At 28.9% G+C, this 23,396-nt stretch overlaps 2 protein-coding genes and 1 pseudogene across 2 annotated transcripts; 2 read left to right on the top strand and 1 right to left on the bottom strand.

Annotated features, from left to right (window-relative positions):
* Positions 1-1,143: 1,143 nt before the first annotated feature.
* On the top strand, positions 1,144-1,866 carry LOC149882503 (uncharacterized). Its single transcript, XM_090100014.1, has one exon. The coding sequence runs from the start codon at positions 1,144-1,146 to the stop codon at positions 1,864-1,866; it is 723 nt and encodes a 240-aa protein (XP_089956140.1).
* Positions 1,867-2,729: 863 nt separating this feature from the next.
* LOC149882501 (uncharacterized) lies at positions 2,730-22,067 on the bottom strand (annotated as a pseudogene).
* On the top strand, positions 6,208-6,941 carry LOC149882502 (uncharacterized). The gene is made up of 2 exons (XM_090065678.1): positions 6,208-6,282; positions 6,477-6,941. The coding sequence occupies exons 1-2, from the start codon at positions 6,247-6,249 to the stop codon at positions 6,936-6,938; spliced, it is 498 nt and encodes a 165-aa protein (XP_089921804.1). The 5' UTR covers positions 6,208-6,246; the 3' UTR covers positions 6,939-6,941.
* Positions 22,068-23,396: the final 1,329 nt, after the last annotated feature.

Genomic DNA, 23,396 nt, shown 5'->3' with positions numbered 1-23,396 from the left:
ATGCGCTGGTTGCCAGCCTTGGCCCTGAATTGAACCAGCACTGGCTTACGGATACCGGGCCATTGCAAAACCAATGGGCAACCCGGCGCTGGCACAGCACTGGCGTGCCAGGCCTGGTACAGCGTGGCAGCCAAGCCTGGTTCGCTATTGGACCAAATAGTGTCTGCTTATTGGGTATGAGCTTTTACCTTCCATGAACTTTTGCTTTTACTTTGCAATAAGAAAGTTAAACTTGCTGATTGAGGTTTCGGTGAACCCGCAAGCATGTACTTGAACTTGTTGCTAGTTAATTACATCATGAAACAAATTAATTTTTTTAGGAACGGTCACGGCGATCTTCTATTTGACTTATCAGTAAATTTTTCGAGATCGTCCGTGTTTTATCATTCGGTCTTATTTTTATAAGATTTTTCATTCCGTACTTTCAAGGCCTTCTCAAACAGGCCACAACAGCTCATTTTCCGTAAAATTAGCGAAGGCCGACTTTTTTACGGTTAAAATTACTTTTTTTCTTGCTTTTGTAAACAAACTTCAGAAACAAATAAAGAGCTCTATTAGGACAAAACATTTTGATTGAATTTTGGAAGCAAATATTTGTAGGAGTTTTTTTTACGTTTATAAATAAGTTAATTACAATAAAAACTTAAAGAGTTTAGCTAAAAATGACTAAATCATTTTTATAACTATATGTTTATTTTAGCTGTTTAACACTTGTAATACAAATAATAAATATTTTGATAAAAACAAACAAATATGTTAACTTTATTAAAACTATGTGGCGCTAATTTACTTTTTTACCCCCCCCCCCCGCCTATTTTTATTTTTGGTTATGATAGAGAATTTAATCTTGATTCAGAATCGTATAAAAACCTGAAAACAAAAGGAAAGTTCTCTAATTTGATGTTGAAGTGTCAAAAAAATCAACCAAAAATGCTAATATTCGCCATCTTTTTTTATAACTCTTTAAAATTTCACTATTTAATTACGCCGCCTGGTCTCTGTAGTTTGAAAGTAATTAAAATTCTCATGAAAATTCAGAAAGTATTCATGAAAATTCCGATGCAAAAAATTTGCAAAAAACAAATTGTAATTATAAAAGACTCTCCATAAGAAATGTTTCTTTATTTCTGTTTTATAATTGAAATGGCGAATGCTAGACGACCGACTATTATTGAGTTTGATAGCCTTAATTTACCGGAAATTGGTCGCAGGTTTAAAAACAATAATAACGAGTGTATCCGTTGGTGCAGGGAGTTTGGTTTACTTGCTATCAATATGATCTGTCCTCCATGTAACATCCAGTGCAACGAACAAACTAGTCATAATGTCGATGGAAAGATTTGGAGATGCATGCAAAAACAATGCAAAAAGAAAATAAGTATTCGTGTTGGAAGTTTTTTTGAAAGATCTCAATTGGAACTTTGGCAAATAATAAGGAGCGCCGGAAGCGCCGGAAAAAGTCGTGGCTTTTCATTAGAAGACATTCAAAAGGATTTAGAAATTGGTAGAAATAAAACTGTTGTTGATTGGAATCAATTTTGTAGAGACATTGCCGTTACTTATTTCCTTAACAACCGTGTGCAATTAGGAGGACCAGGTTCAATAGTGGAAATAGATGAATCACTTTTTTCAAGAAGGAAATACAACCGAGGTAGAATTGTAGAAGATCAATGGATTTTTGGTGCGTACAATATAGCGACTAAAGAAGGGTTACTCATTCCAGTAGCGCACCGCGATGCTGCAACCTTACTACCCATCATTGTACAATGCATTCGTCCTGAAACTGAAATATGGAGCGATATGTGGGCTGCATACCGAGGTTTAGCAGCGCAAGGTTTTCAACATGGTATATTAATATATTTTTAAAAAAATCTATATAATCTGAAAATAAAAAAAAAAGTTATTGAAATTCGAAGTTTTTTCAAGGAAAAAATACTAAAATAAAAAGAAAATGCATAACAAATTTCTCCATAAAATGTTTTAGCGAAATAAAAACCGGGCTATAAAGTTTTTTTAATGAATAAATTCATTTTTACGGCATTAATTATTAACTTAGAAGTGTTTCAAAAAAGATGGCGAATATTAGCGTTTTTGGTTGATTTTTTTGACACTTCAACATCAAATTAGAGAGCTTTCCTTTGGTTTTCAGGTGTATGTTTTTATACGATTCTTAATCAGCATAAAATTCTCTATCATAATCAAAAATAAAAATAGGGGGGGTAGAAAAGTAAATTTGCGCCAAACTATGTTGCCTTTTTTTAACTCAAAGTATTTTATTTTGAAGTTGAAAGTTTTGCTTGTTTTATTAAACATTCCTTCCCAAAATCTTCAGTGTGTTTTTTACAATAATGGTTAAAAAAAATGTCTGCTAAAATGCAGCAAACTTTTTTAACACTTCGAACAAGCAATTGAAATTTACTATTGCAGTTAATAAAAATGTCAATTAATCCTCTCTTGCGCAGCAATGGTGAAACTTTGTTCACAAGTGTCACTTCAAATATAAAAAAACAATAAATAACAATGTAGACTAATTTGTCAGAAGGTTCTCTTAGTCTTTCCCTGTTCAAAGAACTAATCAAAGTTCCATATTCTTGAGACATATCAAAGGTGTCTTTTCTTCTAAAATTGAATGTAATTCTGGAAGTTTGTAAGCAATAAAACCTGCAATATATAAAAGCCCTTGTTTGCATTCATTTGGCAACTGAACCTCACAATTTTCACATATCAAACTACACATCAAGTTCACAGTTATCACAATGGTGGTGAGCAGGAAGAAATATTGTAAAATCTGCTTTCTCGTCTATCAAATTACAAGTTTTGTCGATTCTAAATTTTTGAATAACATTTTGCACAATTATCAGATATGTGCCACCTGACCCTTGTTGATATTTCCTAAACTGTTTTTCTAGTGCATCTGTTGCATTTGTCCTAGCAATACATAAGATACACTGCAATTGAACAAATACTTGGCACAACTTGCTAATCTTTTAGAAGTTTTTTGCAAAGCACTCACAGTATCCATTGTTAACTTTTTCTCTCTTAATTTTGAATTTACGCATTTCAAATTTTCAGCAAAATAAGAAATATAGTTCTCTAAGAAATCTATTTGCAAATCATTGACTGAAGTAAAAGGCTTTCTTTGAATATCATTTAATCTAATATATAGGCCTTTTGCTTTACTGTTGACAATAAGCTATCACTTGAAAACTGTTTCAATAAAAAGTGCAGTATCTTTAGCTTCAGGAATTTTTACACATAATGCTGCAACTGTTTCATCACAAAAAACTTTGAAAACTGATCCAAAATTTTGTCATTTAATTGGTTTTGGTGACTAAAATAACTTGCTCGCTAAGAATCTGTTTCATTATCAATAACATAACTAACAGCATACTCCAGTTGAGAATAATATTTAATAATTCCTTTGTTTAAAAAAGAAAATAAATATCTCCAGAATCTTCTAAAGTTATATATATTGAAAACTTAGGTACTGGTCCACCATGTTCATATGATATTAAAAATATATTTTTTTCTTTTTCAACAAAATAAAGTTTTTCTTCACAGTTATTTATCATTGACTTCAAATTTTTTATAATTGAATTAAATTGAATAGCTTCCATTTTCTCAAAGTTTTCGAACTCATCAGGTAAACTATTTCTTTCAGAGCACATTAACCCAGTGACATCTCGTTTTCTAGACGCTATTGGAATATAAGACACTGGTATACCTTTAAACGCTGATGGAGGATGCACTGGAACAAAGCTACCACCTTTGACTTTTTTTAATTCTGCATCTTTAGGCTAGTGCTGAGCTCAAACTTGCTTATAATCTGTTAACACCAAGTTTGCATTTGGAAGTTTTTTAATCCATAACTCGCGATCCTCGGATTCACAGACAAAGACATAACAATTTTATCTTCACCATTTTTTAAAACGCATTAAAACATTGGCTGACCATTTCCTAACTCTAAAACATTGCAAAAACAATCAAACTGATCACTTTCATTTATAATTTTCCGGAGTGCACTGTAGCCTTTATTGCATTTATAAGACCCAGAATAAAGTTCTTCAATAGATACTCCAATATTTACTACACTATCGCATGATAACTTTTTCATCTAAACAAGAAGAACTATTAACAACTATTAGTTAATTAATTCCAGTTATACTATTACAGCTTGAAGAACCATAACTTTATTTTCTATTCACTTACTTTGAAATTATAGAAAATAATTTCATTTTTGTAAACTTCGTTTGCGATTTGAGACTGATCATTTTCTGGGGATATCAGAAATTTACTTCAGATTAAAGAAAGAAACAGTAAAAGCACCTAGTTTTATAAAACGAAACAAAATACAGAAAGAAATTATTTTGTTATTTATTTGAACAAAATTCAGAGACGCAATTATTTCTTTAAAGTTAAATAATTTTGCAGACCTGGAATCTCGTGACGCATTCGGTTAAAAGTTCTAAAAAAAGACTGATTTTTTAAATAGTAAATTCTACATGACAAAAATAACAAACCTTTCTCTTTCTACTTTTCTTAATAAAACAGGTATTTTTCCTAATTGTCAAAAAAAAAATGAAAATTCCTATGTTCCTTTGTGTGTATTTTTAAATGCCCCCGAACGTCGGTTATCTGCCCCCGAACGTCGATAATCCTAAAAGTGAATTTTATTTGCATGGTTTCGTCAAAACAACATTTTTTTTTTTTTGAAAACAAAAGAGCAACGTTCTGACTGTATAACGCACAAGTTTTTGTTTACAAGGTTAGGTGAATTCGCATTTAATAAAACATTTTAAATAGGTTACATGGAGTTGTTTCACTATTTGGTAATTTCCAGATCCACGCATATTAGGAAAATCTATATACGAAAGATCGCCGTGGGAAAACCAGGCAACGCTTGGTACTATGCTTTCATCAAACGTTGGAAAACAAAGACGAAGCAAGAGAACTGCATTTAAAATTGAAACACTCAGAGCAGCTTCTTGCACTGAAGATAAAGATCGTTTTTAAATTAGGAATTTTGTTTCAAAATGCTAACTTAGTTTACTAAATTAATTTAAAACTTACATTTCAAATTTTAATTTAAATTTTAATAAAAATCTGAAATCATTATTTCTAATTTACTTGTCAAAAACATTTGTAGTTTGAATTCCTGATTTAATTTCTAATACAATATTCAAATTTAATTTGCTAACTTAAACATCTAAGTTAAATTTTTACCTGAAACTACTTATTCGAATTTCTAATTTAAGTGTCCATTTTAGATTTCTAACTTAAATTTCTTCATTAGTTTTCTAGTTTATATTTCAAAACTTATTTACTATATTACGAATCTAAATTAAGATTCGAAAAGAAATTAAGATTCTTAATTAAATTTCTAACGTAATTTTCTTATTGAATATTTACATAAAATTTCAAATTGAAATTTCTAATTTACATTCTTCTTTAAATTTCTGCTGCAAACTTTTTCTATTAAACTTTTTCTCTCAACTGCTTCTTTAAATTTCACTTTTAAATTTACTTTTTATACTTCCACTTCATGTTTCTAATTAAAAAATTTTTGTTTTATAAAATTTTTGATTTATATTATGGTTTAATAAATTCTAGTTTAAGCTGCTAATTTATATTTTAAATTAGAAAATCTAAGCTAGACAATTATATTAAATTATTAGATAATGAATTTAAATTTCTCGTAAAAAGTTTCAATTTTTGTTTTCTATTTTCAATATTTCTTATGAAATTTTCTTCTAAAAAATTATTTTTGTATGAAATGTGCTCTTCAAAAGTTTTCTGTAAACTCTTTTATAAACAAATTTAAAGAAATGCGCTATTACTGAAGTTAAGCGCGGTAAAATATTTTAATATTTTTGGTTTTAGCGCTCTCGCTTGCATAGGCTGAAAGTTCTTAAAATAATTATAAAAACCAAAGTAGATAAATTTCAAAGTAGTTATTTTTTAAATACGTTTTTGTTTAATGTTTTTTTTTTTTTGTTTTTATTGTTGATATTTAATTATTTTATCATTTACATTGTTAATATTTACTTATTATATTATTAATTGTGTAAAGAAGTTTAAATTTTTATATTTTATGATTGTATAATTTTAGAACGGCATATCACGTTGAACGAAATCCCATCAAGGGCTGTTAATCGTGCAAGTGTAGCAGGAAGTAATTTTTCTTCTTGCTCTTATATCGGAAAATAATTGGTTAACGTTTTGGACCAAGAAGGGGAAAGAAGATTAATGCTTGGATTAGGAGATAAGAAGTACAGAAAAATAGTATGTATTTCTTTTAAACCAAAAACAAAAGGTTTCTAGGCTTTCTAATCAACTTATTTACAATTTACATGCGACTTAAGACGGTTTAAAATAATAATAGCTGAACCAAAAAAAAACGATGTTCACTCGCTATTTCAATCTCTCGTATAATTAAATCAAATTAATAAGTAGAGAATTTTTTGTTATATTTTTAGGCAATGGAGAGTAGCAGAAAGAGAAAGCAGCAAGTAAAACAACGGTATAAAGAATTAGAAGGTACAACTAATGATGAGATTAATAAAGATGTTTGTGAGGACTCCTTGAGTGATACTGATTTTGATCCTGGAGAGTGGTTTAAAAGAAAACCTTCACAACAAAAAGTCACTGCTGAAATTCCTATAGATGTTTTTGCTGGTAATGTAGCTCTTATGGCTACAATCAGTGATATTTCTCCAAGTGTTTTGCATAAAGTTACAGGTGCAATTTTAACTCAATCAGGGGCTGATCTGACAGATTTCAAATGTAGCAAGTCTACAGCAGTTAGAAAAATGAAAAATGCAAATCATATTATATGTATGGTATTAAAAGAAGATGTTCAACAAGCAATGAATGAATCCCCGTACCCTTGCAAAGTGCATTTTGATGGCAAAACATTAATTGAACTAAACAAAGGATGAAGAATTAAAACTGATAGAATGGCTGTACTCGTAAATATTGAAGGTGAGACACACTTGCTTGGAGTACTTCCTTTACCATCATCCTCTGGTGAAGATCAGTGCAATGGTGTAATGGACCTTCTTAAGGAGTATAACCTTGAATCCAAAGTAGGAGGAATATGTTTCGATACAACTGCAAGTAACACTGGGTCAAAGAAAGGTTCTTTAATTAGAATAACAATATAGACAAATATCTTTTACTTATTGCATGCAGACATCATGTATGTAAATTAAGAATGGTTCATTTTTGTAATTCTGTTTCAGATGAACATTCCACAGAACCAGATAATCCCATTTTTAAAAAATTAAAAACAAATTTTGAAAATCCAGATTTTAATTACAATCAAACAGAACTGATAAAGTTTGATTGGAAAGTAGTAATGGGAACTACTCTTGAGAAAGCTGCGCAAGAGTCTTTGAACTTTTGCCGAGAATATATAACAAAGGGAAAAGAAAATAAAGATTTTATTAGAGATGATAGAAAGGAGCTTGCAGATCTCGTCGTATTTTACCTTTCTTCTTCTTCTTCATTAACACTAAGAAAATCTGGAGCAGTTCATCATGCTAGGTTCTTATCCAAAGCACTTTACTACCTAAAGCTACAGCTTCTTTCCAGCCATCTTGAGTTTGTAAATCAGAAAAATAAACTCAAGACAGAAATCAGGCTAATAAGTGAATTTACAGTTGTTTTTTTTATGCCAAATGGTATTTACAGGCTAATAACGCTATTATAGCTCCCTTTCTTGATATAAAAGCAATACACCAAATGCAACAGTACCGAAGACTTTGTAACAAACAAGATGCTGTCGATGCAGTTTTAAACTCTCTTTACAAACATAGTTGGTATTTAGATTCAACAATAATTCCTTTTGCTCTGTTGGATGATAATATGTCGAATGAGGAGAAAGTAAATCTTGCAAAAGCAATGATAACTTTTAAAATGCCGATTTCAGCATGGTACGGTACTAAAAACTAATCAAAAATAGATATAAAAGATAAAAAAAAAAAGGGAAACAAAGTTAGTGAACATCCTTTTTCACTTACTCTGTTGGTTGATGAATTTTCATATCGTATGTTTGATAGAATTGGATTAGAGGAACAAAGGATAAAAGATTGACTTTCGTTTCCCCCTGAGCTTTGATTTACTCATCCTGCTTTTTAAAGCTTTCAGAATTATGCCAAATCTTTAATTGTAGTAAATGATAATTCAGAAAGATCTGTTGGAATGATGCAGCAATTTATTCACCAATACAGTAATGAGGAAAATAAACAGAACACATTGCTAACTGTTGAAAAAGTTCGCTGTGCTTTCAGAACACCTGGAAGACGTTCAAACAAACTTTCTAAAAGTAAATTTGCAGAAAGCTTATCTTCACTTGAGAGGAAGAAAAGTGGTGAAAACGATTATAAACACAACTGAATTTCTTTGCTTTTGAAACTTAATCCAATACCATAAAACAATTATCAAATATTGTAATTTTTTCAAATCTAAATACAAAAAAATAATTTTTTTTTAAAAAAAACTACCAAACCATGTATTTTTTCTAAAATATATAGGTAAATTTTTTTTAAAAAAAACTACCAAACCATGTATTTTTTCTAAAATATATAGGTAACTTTTTTAAAAAAAAAACTACCAAACCATGTATTTATTCTAAAATATATAGGTAATTTTTTTTAATAAAAAACTACCAAACCATGTATTTTTTCTAAAATATATAGGTAAATTTTTTTTAAAAAAAACTACCAAACCATGTATTTTTTCTAAAATATATAGGTAATTTTTTTTAAAAAAAAACTACCAAACCATGCATTTTTTCTAAAAAATATAGGTAATTTTTTTTAAAAAAAAACTACCAAACCATGTATTTTTTCTAAAATATATAGGTAATTTTTTTTAAAAAAAAAACTACCAAACCATGTATTTTTTCTAAAATATATAGGTAATTTTTTTTAAAAAAAAACTACCAAACCATGTATTTTTTCTAAAATATATAGATAAAAACTAACATTCCAGAAAAAATTTCAAGAATTCTTTATGTAACTTTCCCTCTGGACCTGAAAAATCGGCTGTTTTTGATGGTTTTTGAGAATTTTTTTTCTAAAATAGTGCTTAGGCGGTAAGGATAGAGTGGACCTGTTGAGCTGAAATTTTTTGGGAGTTGTTTTTTTTAACATTTGCCCCCAATCTAGATTGTATGGTATTTTAGATTTGAAAATATCCTCAAATTGACTACCCCTAATATATATATATATATATATATATATATATATATATATATATATATATATATATATATATATATATATATATATATATATATATATATATTTATATTTATATATATCGAGAAAATGCTTTAGGAAAAACCTTAATTATATTCGCAACGTAAAAACTCAGCAGCGAGAAAAGGGGCATTATTACAATGGGCTCACTGAAAAAACCTTTGAAGACAAATGGTATAAGAATAGTAACTCTTTTCCTTATGAAAGTAAAGCAAACTCCACTGTTTCTAAACTTGGATGGGAGTGTAAAAGTAAAGGTTTAGAACCCATCCTTAAGTGGAACATTCTCGATCAGGCAGAATCATTTAGCCCTAGCGGCAATTACTGTAATTTGTGCTTGACCGAAAAGTACCACAATATTACTTCGAAACTAGACTTGCTCAAAAAACGAACCAAACTAATATCAAAGTGCCACCATGAAAGCAAATTTTTAATAAAAAACTTTAATGCCATCATAGCAGACACTCCATAGCACATTTTTCGTATTTTTGTCGTTCCGTCTTTTTACTGTTTATAACATCTGATGATCGCTATTGCGTGAAACTTTATGTAATCTAATATAAACCAAGCTAGTTATTTAGTTTATATAATAACAATAATAATAATAATAATAATAATGTAAATAATGTAAATAATGTAAATAATGTATATATTTATGTATATATATATATATATATATATATATATATATATATATATATATATATATATATATATATATATATATATATATATATAACGTCAAAAAGAAGCTCAAAAGTGTTGCAATAAGCTATTTTTAATAGATTCAGCTGATATCATTAAATCAATACCAGTAGTTTTTATAAATGATATATTTAGTTAGTGTTTTTATAGTGAGTTATTTATTAAATTTGTTAACAATCGCCAAATTTATTGTTAATAATATCAAAAGTGTATTTTTGTCTATCAATATTTTTAAAAGCATAAAATACATAAATTTAAACGACATAGAAAAGATATATCAATATTCTGTTGGACATTTTAAAATCGTTTCACAAATAAACATCAAACTTGTTGAGTTATGGGGAAAGTGAACCCTAAACTGCCTTTGATACATGAGAGAAGTTAAGGAAAAAATTTGAGACACTTTTAAAAAGAGTTTTGTGTACTGAAAACAAAAAATCAAAAGGGAACAAATTCAGTATTTCTTGTTTGGAAAAGAATTTTGATTAATTGTTTAATTCATCTACATGTAAATGAGAACTGCCTTTGGCTAAATGTAATGATAGGTATTATAAAAACTTATTCCTCAAGTTTTGATTTTTTAAAAAATTATTTGTCATCTTAACTTACTTTTAGACAATTTTTTGCATAATTTATTTTAACATGTAAGTAATATTTAAAAATTTAAATATAATATTTCTGCAGGCTGTTTAGATATGTTAAAGATTGAAAGAAAAAACATTTTATGTATTTGTGATGAAGAAAGAACGGTATTCAACAACATGAGTTTTAGATTATAATAAAATTTACTTGATGATTACCAAATATGGATCGTTTTTTTACTTTAGCTCTTTGGTCTTTTAAGTACTCCGTTTCCAGTGAATGAAACGGAGTACTTAAAAGACCAAAGAGCTAAAGAAGGTGAAAAAGGATCATTTCAAATTGCCAGAGTTGATCAAAAAGAAAAATTAAACATACTGAGAAACCAATTAAATTGGACATTGAAAAACAAGAATTTTGTAGTGAATGTCTTAACAAATCAAATTTAGAGGTCGGTATAAATATAAGTATTTAAATTCATTACTTTTGTTTTCATTTTAATTTTATATCAATTTTTTTGTTTTGCTTTTGCGTTTCTTTTAAGTAATTTTTAAATATTTTAAAAGAAGCATCTTCTTATTCTTAGGTATTATAGTATTTTGTACTTATACTTAAGTACTCATCCTCTAGTGGTTTAAAATCCGTATAAGGTCAGCAGAATTTATGGTGTAAGTAATTTTTTAAATTTAACTATTATTAAATCCATTTCATTTTTGTTTAGTGTGATAATTTATCATCTGATGACGATGTTTGTGATGATGGGAGTAAAAATGTTGAAAACAGCCATGGTTTAGAGTTCAATGGAGAAATACCAAATTCATACAATTACAAACCCTTGCCTAATTTTGCAAAAGCAGCCATACGTGATGGAATTTGTAATAATGCTGCTGCTCATTTAGCTAAAGAATTACTCATTGATTACAGCATAGTAAGAGTTACTGGTAGAGCTAATATTATTACAGAAAAAAAATTTTTAATGAAAAGTTTCGAATGGCATCGAACACAAAAACAACTTGGCATCGAACATAAAAAAAAGATTTTTAAATTAAAAGTTATTGGAGCTGATGATAAAAAAGATAAAGAAACGCTTATTCACAAAGTTAGTTACAATTTGGAAGGTGAACCATAAATAATATTAGGAATCGAAAAAATTACATTTAGACGGATGTCATCCACCAAATTGAATTACCATTTAGACAAGTAATTACTATATTTGATGGAAAAACAAATGATCCAAAAAAGTTTAAAGGCATTATTTGTTCAACTGTTTAGAAGATTCCTTACATAAACTCCCTATAACAAATTTTTCTACAACTAAGTCAGAAATTCAATAATTTGTAGATGAACCTGTTATTTCTGATTTAAGTAATGATCAAACTCTCAATCAGTTGAATGTGCTGTAAAGTCTGTTACCGAAGCCTCAAAACTAGTTAACGGTCTAAAAAAAAGGCACAACTTTATTCATACTAAAGAACAGAGTACAAAAGGAAATTACAGAATTGTTAGCAAAACTAACTATTTTATTCCAAAAAATTAAAAACTATAAGTTAGAGATATTTATTTAAAATGCTGTATTGATTTTGGTTTGCCGGGATCTACGCCGAGAAAATATGGAGGAAGGGGCTGATTTGTAAAGAGCATTGATTTCTCGGGGGAAATTTTTTGTTTTTCTTAATAAAAAAAAGAAAGTTAAAGTTTTTAATGTGCCATCTTTCTTTGGTTTGGGGTGCTTTAAACAATATTTAGGAATGGTGCCACAAATCCTAACGCGGCCTTTACAGTAATAGCCACTAGGTTTAAATGATTCTGCGTGATCGAGGATGCTCCACGTAAGGATGGGTTCTAAACCTTTACTTTTACACTCCCAAACAAAATTTAGAAAGTTCAATGAAGTTAACTTTACTCTCATAAGCAAAAGAATTCCTATGCTTATACCATCTGTCTATAAAGGTTTTTTCTGTGAGCTCAATATAATATTGGCCCTTTTCTTGCTGCTGAGTTTTTACGTTGCAAATGTAAAAAAGGTTTTTCTTAAGGCATTTTTCATTTAGTGGGGATGCAGCAGCTTTTCGGCAATTGCATGATTTGCTATTATTGTCAGTAGTATTAGATACTATTCTTTTGTTTTGAGCAGAAATATTTTTCTTAATACTTGGGTGGCGGCTGTAACTAACTTTTATGTGGTTCCGGTTAAAAAGTTTGTGAAGTATATGGTCTTTAGAGAAGCACTTACCAATTAAATTTAAAAATATATTTGCTACGTTTGTTCCAACGTATGTATTTATGTATGTAGAGAGAAAGAGAAAATTTGTTTATAGTCCGCAAGCAGCTGCTTTGTGGACTTACTGAAACCTCTCCAGGGAAGACCCAGTAGCACGTCAACCCTGAGTTTGCCTCCCCTTCGAGGATGGGCGGAAAAAAAGAAAAGTATCAGTTTAATACAAGCACACCAGCCTAGCCAGCCCACTCAATCTTAGCCATTAGGCCGAGAAGCGTTGTATGTATGTATGTATGTATGTATGTATGTATGTATGTATGTATGTATGTATGTATGTATGTATGTATGTATGTATGTATGTATGTATGTATGTATGTATGTATGTATGTATGTATGTATGTATGTATGTATGTATGTATGTATGTATGTATGTATGTATGTATGTATGTATGTATGTATGTATGTATGTATGTATGTATGTATGTATGTATGTATGTATGTATGTATGTATGTATGTATGTATGTATGTATGTATGTATGTATGTATGTATGTATGTATGTATGTATGTATGTATGTATGTATGTATGTATGTATGTATGTATGTATGTATGTATGTATGTATGTATGTATGTATGTATGTATGTATGTATGTATGTATGTATGTATGTATGTATGTATGTATGTATGTATGTATGTACATGCTTGTAAACGTCTTTTTAGGACGTCAGAAGACGTCTTAAGAACTTTTAGACATTTTAGTTAAGACGACTTATAGTGTTTCATTTTAGACCACGACTTTAAGACGTCTTAAATTAGTTCTTAAAAAGAATTCTTTTTGGGTGGGTCACAATGTTTTCTTGAAATTAGTTGAAATATATTCATTTGACCAATATAAAAATTTTTTGAAATAGAGCATTAAAAGAAAGTTTATTTTATGATGCTGTTTTCGATGTTACTGATGGTCTCCTAGTTAATTTAAATTTTGCAAAAGTGCATTGAATTTTGTTTTAAGCATAATGAAAATAATTTATTTAAAAATGCATGCCCGCTTGATGACGCAACCACTTATAACACATAGTATCACCTTTTTCATGAGGCAAATGCCAATAAACAATAAAGTTCCTTTTTGAATCCAAAATCTGGTTTAATTAATGTAGCTTAACTTTTTTTGGTCTGTTAACAATAAGATTGATTATTATACTTTATGTCTCAGAAAAAAAAAGTATGGAAGTTTAAATAACCGAAAGCATGAAAATGATATCTTTTCAGTGAAAAATAAATTCATGAAAGTCTTCAAAATAATAACTGTGAGCTCATAAATGCAGTCACTTGTAGGAGAGAGTGATATAGAGTTGAGGAGAAGCTTGAGCTGAAACTTAATATTGTGATGGCGGTGATTTTGTTAATTAATTATATTTATTTAGAAATTTTGTTTTTTCTTGATTTATAGACTGATGCAGAATTGTGAAGCCGGTAGCTAGACAGAGGCAGTATAAGAATTGAGCAAATATAGAATATGATGTAGGTTTTTCAGTGTGTAACGTAGATATGGTAGAAGCGCGGTTGGAGCATCAGACTTTTCAATAAAAATTGTTAAGGCATAAAGCAATAATGATAATTATAATATTGCCTTAACAATAATAAAAATACTTACTACTGGTTTTTCTTCTCTAAAGACTCTCTTTAAAGTTTCTAAAAGTTCTACTCATAAAATCCTCTTTAAAATCTCTTAAAACTCTTTTCTTGTAAAATCCTCATTAAAATTTCTTAAACATTTTTCTCTTAAAATCATCTTTAAATCTCTTGAAATTCTCTTCTCATTCTATCCATCTCCTACTCTCTCTCTTCTCCTTCTTCTCTTCTTCCTTTTCTCCTCCTTTGTTGAGCTTATTATAGTTTTTAGTTGTTTACGGTTGCGTATCTTATTCATCATTTATTAACATGACAGATTGTATGTCTCCTTGTGACGACTTTTCATAGTTGTTATTTTTACTTAATTCTTATTGCTTTATCATTTATTTATATGACTGGTTGATGGGTCATCTTGCGTACGTTTATTCTGATCGTTGTTTTTGTTTTTTTTAACTTAGTTCTCCCTCCTCACAATATTTAAAAAATAGAAGGAAAAAAGTTTAATCCTGTCTAACTTCGAATCACATTTCTTTTTTTTGGGTGCTATATAATTAGTTCCTAGGTTTTAGGAAGGGCACGAGACATGTACAGCCATTCACTAAAGTTTAATTGAGATTTTTCTCATTTTATAATTTAACAGAAAAAGCTTTTTGCTTATTTTTGTTCTTTGGATTATGTTTGTATTGATAAATTTGCACAAAGCAAAACAATTGTACACATGAATGAACTTTCGTAAATTTATTTAGTCTATTCATCTGCGCCAATTAATCGATAACAAAAAATATTAGATCAAGCGAAATTATCACACATTTTTGACAAATGAAAACTAATTACTATAAAATATTACCGCATTTAAAAATAAAATTTCTAAAAATATATTCTTAACTAATAAGATGCTTAACTAAATAATTTATTTTTACATCTTTAAACCAAAGCTTTATAAAGTAAATAAGTAAAAGATGTTAAATAGTGCTGATGTCCATTTTTGTGCCATCTTCGTCACAAAAAGTACAAGTTGTTTGAGTTTATAAAGTAGCCACGCCAATACCTCTGGAACTTTGGCATTTTCAACGTTTATTAAAGAAGTTTTTGTTAACACATAAATCAAGAAATATAATAACACACCAGTTATCAGGAAAACTTTATTTATGAAGGGAGCAGTCTTACTGACACCGAATGTCGTTTTTAAAAGTCAAAAACTTGAAAACAAGAGATTCCACTATCATTTTGGTGTTCTCATTTTTATGTAAAGATAATTGTACGCTAATTTAAATACTTTAAGTTATCATACATTCTTTATCGGATAAAATTAACGTGTTGATAATTTCTAAAGATTTTAAAGTCCTAATTACAAATATTTGATTGATTGACTATGCTTTTAATTATGTGAATCATATGACAATTAAATCAATAAATAATAAATCAACCATTCATTGTACTTAATGCTATAAATTGGTTCACTTCGGTACACATTTTAGAGTTGCATATTAGAGGCGTGTGAACGCGCTGCCCATTTTGTTCTGGGCTTTATTTAAACAAGAAATAAAATGTTGATGTTGTTGTTGATATAGATGACATATATGAAAAATAGCATAAAGCAAAAATATCGTTTGTGATAGTTATTCGTAACTTTTATGAAATTATTTCTATCATCAGAAATCATGAACACACGCCGTTTCTAAAAATTCATCTATTTTTTTTTCATAGAAGAAGAGATTGTTTCTATAAATATAGAAAGAGCATTGAAATATTTTCTCAGCAGCTGCAGCATTGCTGGTCAAGAGCATTTCCTTTAATCTAATAGAAATTGTTACCGACAACTGACCACACAGAGCTTAGCTTTACATAAAGATGAAAGTAATTGATGAATGTCCATTCTATGAAGAGATTCCGAATGATTTGAATAGGGATATATTCACTGTGATTTCCTTAACAATCAGCTTACTTATATTGATATCTAACATTTTGTTAATCATTGGCATACTTAAATCAAGAATAAGAAAGAAAAGAACACCAAATGAAGTACTTGTGTTACTTTTGGCTTGTAGTGATATTACGGTTGCATTAATTCATATACCACTTCGAGTAGCTTTTGTTCAAAAGAGAAACGAGCTTGGTTGCGGTACTAGGCTTGCGATCGGGTTTTGGACGATATTTTCGTTATCTTTCTCATGTACTAATGTGTCAACAATATCGATAGAGCGCTTTTTCGTTGTTTTGAAAAACAACAAATGGTGCGGTAGATTTTTTAAATGGACTTACTTAATACCGATCATCGTTTTCAACTTCATGTTCTCATTTGGGCTAGGTATTTCGTTTGCGTACCAAATTTACGCTGATTTTTTAAACTTTTTCTTCCCATCATGTTTAAGTGCTAATTTGCTTCTCATCCTTGCCGTCAACACAGCACTATTAATTGGTACAAGGAAAGTGCTCAGATGTAATGACATTCAAGTTGAAAGAAACATGGTTATAGAAAAGCAACTTTCCATAACAATGGCGATAATATCATTTTCTATTATTTTGGCATACATTCCTTTGGTAACTTCCTATTTCTATTTACAAACGAGAATTCTCAGCCAAGATTGGAAGCCTTTTCTAACAATAGGTAAATATATACAATGGGCACTGCTAATATTTGAACTAAACTCAGCATCTAACGCTTTAATATACGTGGGTAGAAGCAGCAGAATCCGTAAGATGTATACTTCGTATATTTCCAACTTTGTCGCAAGCATATCGAAAAAAGTAAATACAAGTTCTTCGAATAGAGCTTAAAAACGAATGATTTGTTAATAGTTAATAATTTGTTAATAGCTCTTAAATATATATATTTTTTTTCTGCAATAATGTACTGATCAACCAATAATGATATAATCAACCTTTGGTATAGTTGTGTTTTCTAAACTTTCTTTACCAAATTAAATTTTTAATTTTGAAGAACTTACATCTATTCAAATTCTATTATTTAATTAACAGAATACATTTTTTTTTTTTTTTTGAAAAATTTAACGAATTCGTTGGTTAATCTCAATTTAGTGAAGTACAACAATTATTGCTTTCTCCTGATTAACGTTATAAACTGAACAAACGTTTCATATATATGCTCTTTTTTAGCCATGGAACTTACATATCAGTCAAATTTTATGTACAAATTAGGTTTCCGGATTATAAAAATTCAGCCGACATTTTTTTTTACAGTATCAAAGCTTATATGTCATTATTAAAAATGAGCTCGTCCTTCAGATACGAGGAAAGATGACACCTATTAAACAAAAAACAAAAAAAGTGTGCAAAATACATACACTTAAAATTAATTCAAAGAACAAATTTCAGAGGTTTCCATTTTCTTGCCTTTTCTGTGCAAAATCACCTTAACAATGCCTTTTTTCTGCAGAATCCTAAACGTCATTCTTGAAACTAATGGTGGGAATAGATTCTTGCGGTTTTAAATAGAGATTTATTGAATGATCACCGCCTATGAAAGAAATCCCCCAAAACGGATCATCAAATAAATTATTTTAGTCACTTCTCAATGCAAATCTTATTAAGATCCCCATGATATTAACAAGGCAAAGATATGTAGACTACATCCTTTTTCACGTTTATACCCACCCACATGCCGTGATATGGAGTCTTGACAATCCAGAGTTCTTAAAAGCTTCAAGTTCTATAAAAACATTACTTCAAACAATCACAATTTCATCTATGCTTCAACAAAGACAAAAGAGTCGGGGATTTCGTTCAAACTACTAAAAACGGTCAAATCTCTGTAAAAAACTCTGTAAATTTCTGAGTTCATACCATGTAGGACTTTTTGATGGTAATAAATCGCGAGGTTAGAATTAGAAAGTTTTTGATTTTTTTCTTAAAGTAAAAATTATTTAAAATTTTAGCTTCAATTTTTAAAGAAATAATAACTGATACTTTACGTAATTTATGTTTAAACAAATGATTTAGAAAAAAAATTCTAAAATATAACGTATTTTAAAAGTAATCATTAATTTCTAAAATTAATAACTCATTTTTTCCCAACTTTTAAAATAGGAGATGGAACAAAATAATTCTAACCTCGCGAAATGTCAAAAACATATCAATAACGTTGATGCTCATTAATAGTTTACAGAAAGTAGGTCTGCTTTTCTAGTTGTTGGAGCAATCTATACTCGATGAAAATTTATTCCTGCTTTAAGGCATACTTTGGGGCTGATCTGGGAGCTGATTTTGGTGAAATGTTAATCAATTTAAAAATTCATATCTAGTCATATGATACGCAAGAGTATTTCACCATATTAATGAGTTTAGTTGTCGAAATCTGTTTTGGTTTACTATAGTAAGCGGAAAATATAATGAAGCTTTAGAAATTTATTATCATGTTGATAAAATACTAAGTGATAATTTCGGTATTAATCATCCATTAACATTAAAATAGTATTGCAATCACTACAAAACAATAAAAATAGTATTGCAATCACTTTGAAAAAAATGGGAAAATATAATGAAGCTTTAGAAATTTATTTTCAAGTTGATAAAATACGAAAGGATATTTTAGGTATCAATCATCCATCAACATTGATTACAAAAAATAATTTGGCAAACTACTTTAATGAAATGGGAAAGTATAATGAAGCTTTAGATACTTTTTATCAAGTTGATAAAATCCAAAATGATTTTTTCTTTGTAGAGGTATTGTGTTATTCTATTTCATCTTACAAAACTGTTAAAAATATCTATACCAGATAGTTGGTAAAGAAATCTAGTAATAATATGCATATGTAGAAGCATTTAAAACAATATTTCCATTTAGTTAAAATACGTGTCGCACTTTAAATGTGGTATTAATAATCAAACTTTGAATCAAAGTTTGAAAAGTAAATACCAGTTAAAATAATTTTTTGGAAAAATTTTTCTTGCTAAATTTAATTTTTTTTTAAACAAATACATTTTGATTAAATTTACTTAAATTCTAGTGTATATGTAAATAATCCTAATATCTAATGAAAACTTAACATGTTTAAAAAACAATATTGTTCCAACCAAAATGAAATTAAGTTATTTGAAACTGCATGGCCCTTTGATGACGCAATCACTTATAACGCATAATATCATCCTTTTCATAATGCAAATGCCAAATAATAATATAGTTCGTTTTTGAATCCAAAATGTGACTTAGTTAATGTAGCTTAATTTTTATTATCTGTTATTTATCTGTTAACAAAAAGATTGATTATTATGCTTTACGTCTCGGAAAGAAAAAAGTATGGAAGTTTAAATAACAGAAAGCTTGGAAATGATATCAGTTCAGTAAAAAATAAGTTCATGAAAGTCTTTAAGAACTGTAAGCTCATACATGTAGCCATTTGTTAGAGAGAGTAGTACAGAGTTGAGTAGAAGCTTGAGTTGAAACTTAATATTAATAAACTTAATATAACAAAGAGAAGGAAAAATGCATATTTTTTTGTTTTGGTGACATCTGCAGCGTTGCACAAAAGTTTAATGGAGATTTTTCTCATTTTACAACTTAACTAAAAAAAAAAAAATTACGCTTAAGTTTATCTTTTGTTTTTTGAATTATACTTGTATTGATAAAATAGCGGAAAGCAAAATATTCGCACGCATGAATCAACTTTCGTAAGTTTAATTTAAAATCAACATAACAATCACGGCGATCTTCTATTTGACTTATTTAGTAAATTTTTCGAGATCGTCCGTGTTTTATCATTCGGTCTTATTTTTATAAGATTTTTCATTCCGTAATTTCAAGGCTTTCATAAACAGGCCGTAAAATTGGCGAAGGCCGACTTTTTTACGGTTAAAACTATTTTTTATCCTTGCTTTTGTAAACAAGCTTCAGAATCAAATAAAGAGCTTTAGAAGGATAGAAGAAAAAAAAAAAATTTTCATTAAAGTTCAGAAGAAAATATTGTGGGAACTTTTTTTTCGTTTATAAATAAGTTAATTACAATAAAAGTTTAAAGAGTTTAGCTAAAAATGACTAAATCTCATTTTCATAAAACTATATGTTTATTTTAGTTGTTTAACACATGTGATACAAATAATAATTTTTTTGATAAAAACAAACAAATATGTTAACTTTATTTTATTAAAACTATTTTGACTTTTTTAATTCAAAGTATTTTATTTTGAAGTTGAAAGTTTTGCTTGTTTTATTAAAGATTCCTTCCCAAAATCTTCAGTGTATTTTTTACAATAATTGTTTTAAAGATTTTTTGCCAAAATGCAGCAAACTTTTTTAACACTTTGAACAAGCAATTGAACTTTACTATTGCAGTTAATAAAATAGTCAATTAATCCTCTCTTGCGCAGCAATGGTGAAACTTTGTTCACAAGTGTCACTTCAAATATAAAAAAACAATAAATAACAATGTAGACTAAATTGTCAGAAGGTTCTTTTAGTCTTCCCCTGTTTAAAGAACTAATCAAAGTTCCATATTCTTGAAACATATCAAAGGTGTCTGTTTCTTCTAAAATTGAATGTAATTCCGGAAGTTTGTAAGCAATAAAACCTGCAAAATATAAAAGCCCTTGTTTGCATTCATTTGGCAACTGAACCTCACAATTTTCACATATCAAACTACACATCAAGTTCACAGTTACCACAGTGGTGGTGAGCAGGAGGAAATATTGTAAAATCTGCTTGCTCATGTAGCAACTTTCCAGTTTTGTCGATTCTAAATTTTTGAATAACACTTTGCACAGTCATCAGATGTGCCACCTGACTCTTGCTGATATTTCCTAAACTGTTTTTCTAGTGCATCTGATTGCATTTGTCCTAGCAATACATAAGATACACTGCAATTGAACAAATACTTGGCACAACTTGCTAATCTAGAAGTTTTTTGCAATAAGAAATATAGTTCTCTAAGAAATCTATATGCCATTGACTGAAGTAATAGACTTTCTTTGAATATCATTTAATCTAATATCTTGACCTTTACTGTTGACAATAAGCCATCAGTTGACAACTGTTTTAATAAAAAGTGCAGTATCTTTAGCTTCAGGAATTTTTACACATAATGCTGCAACTGTTTCATCACAAAAAACTTTGAAAACTGATCCAAAATTTTGTCATTTAATTGGTTTTGGTGACTAAAATAACTTGCTCGCTAAGAATCTGTTTCATTATCAATAACATAACTAACAGCATACTCCAGTTGAGAATAATATTTAATAATTCCTTTGTTTAAAAAAGAAAATAAATATCTCCAGAATCTTCTAAAGTTATATATATTGAAAACTTAGGTACTGGTCCACCATGTTCATATAATGTTAAAGATATATTTTTTTCTTTTTCAACAAAATAAAATTTTTCTTCACAGTTATTTATCATTGACTTCAAATTTTTTACAATTGAATTAAATTGAATAGCTTCCATTTTCTCAAAGTTTTCGAACTCATCAGGTAAACTATTTCTTTCAGAGCACATTAACCCAGTGACATCTCGTTTTCTAGACGCTATTGGAATATAAGACACTGGTATACCTTTAAACGCTGATGGAGGATGCACTGGAACAAAGCTACCACCTTTGACTTTTTTTAATTCTGCATCTTTAGGCTAGTGCTAAGCACAAATTCGCTTATAACCTGTAAACACAAAGTTTGCATTTGGAAGTTTTTTAATCCATAACTTGCGATCCTCGGATTCACAGACAAAGACATACCAATTTTATCTTCACCATTTTTTAAAACGCATCAAACATTGGCTAACCATTTCCTGACTCTAGATACTCCAATATTTACTACACTATCCCATGATAACTTTTTCATCTAAACGAGAAGAACTATTAACAACTATTAGTTAATTAATTCCAGTTATACTATTACAGCTCGAAGAACTATAACCTTATTTTATCTTCACTTACTTTGAAATTATAGAAAATAATTTCATTTTTGTAAACTTCGTTTACGATTTGAGTCTGATTGCATTTCTGGCGATATCAAAAATTTACTTTATATTAAAGAAAGAAACAGTAAAAGCACCTAGTTTTATAAAACGAAACAAAATACAGAAAGAAATTATTTTGTTATTTATTTAAACAAAATACAGACACGCAATTATTTCTTTAAAGTTAAATAATTTTGCAGACCTGGAATCTTGCGACGCATTCGGTTAAAAGTTCTAAAAAAAGACTGATTTTTTAAATAGTAAATTCTACATGACAAAAATAACAAACTTTTCGCTTTCTACTTTTCTTAATAAAACAGGTATTTTTCCTAATTGTCAAAAAAAAATTAAAATCCCTTTGTTCTTTTGTGTGTATTTTTAAATGCCCCCGAACTTCGATTATCTGCCCCCGAACGTCGGTAATCTTAAAAGTGCATTTTATTTGTATGATTTTGTCAAAACAGCATTTTTTTTTTTTTGAAAACAAAAGAACAACGTTCTGACTGTATAGCGCACAAGTTTATGTTTACAAAGTAAGGTGAATTTGCATTGTATATAACATTATAAATAGGCTACATGGAGTTGTTTCACTATTTGGTAATTTCCAGGTCCACGGATATTAGGAAAATCTATATACGAAAGATCGCCGTGAATTTAACATAAAATACTCAATCAAGCCTAATAGTTATGCATTTTTGTCAATTGAAAACTAACTGACTTAAAATATAAACGCCTGCATTGATAAAACTTCTAAAAGTATAAATCTAACTTAAAAGTTAATTCAACATCTTTAAACTGAAGTTTAGTTAGCAAAAGATGATTTAACAAGTAAAAGGTGCTAGAGTCACATTTGAATCTATCGATAACGCGGTTGTCTGGCAGAAGCAAGAAGATACATTTTTCAGCTAGGTGGGCCTACAGCACATTCAGCACATGTAAAATGGAATGGTTCATCACATAAATGTACAGTTTGTTGCTTTGTTCCCCTAGCACAACAATACCAACCTAATCAAACATATCTCTTAGGGATCGGCACTCAATTATTAAACTATTAAACTTACTCAACTGAGAATTTAAAGCAGATTTTTGGAC

This window comes from Hydra viridissima, unplaced genomic scaffold (genome assembly GCF_058129835.1).
Source record: "Hydra viridissima isolate aposymbiotic clone 2 unplaced genomic scaffold, HvirCarnegie_v1 scaffold_10, whole genome shotgun sequence".
NCBI classification, from domain to species: domain Eukaryota; kingdom Metazoa; phylum Cnidaria; class Hydrozoa; order Anthoathecata; family Hydridae; genus Hydra; species Hydra viridissima.
Note: the sequence above shows the minus strand (reverse complement) of the source record. Positions and strands in the feature narration are given on the sequence as shown.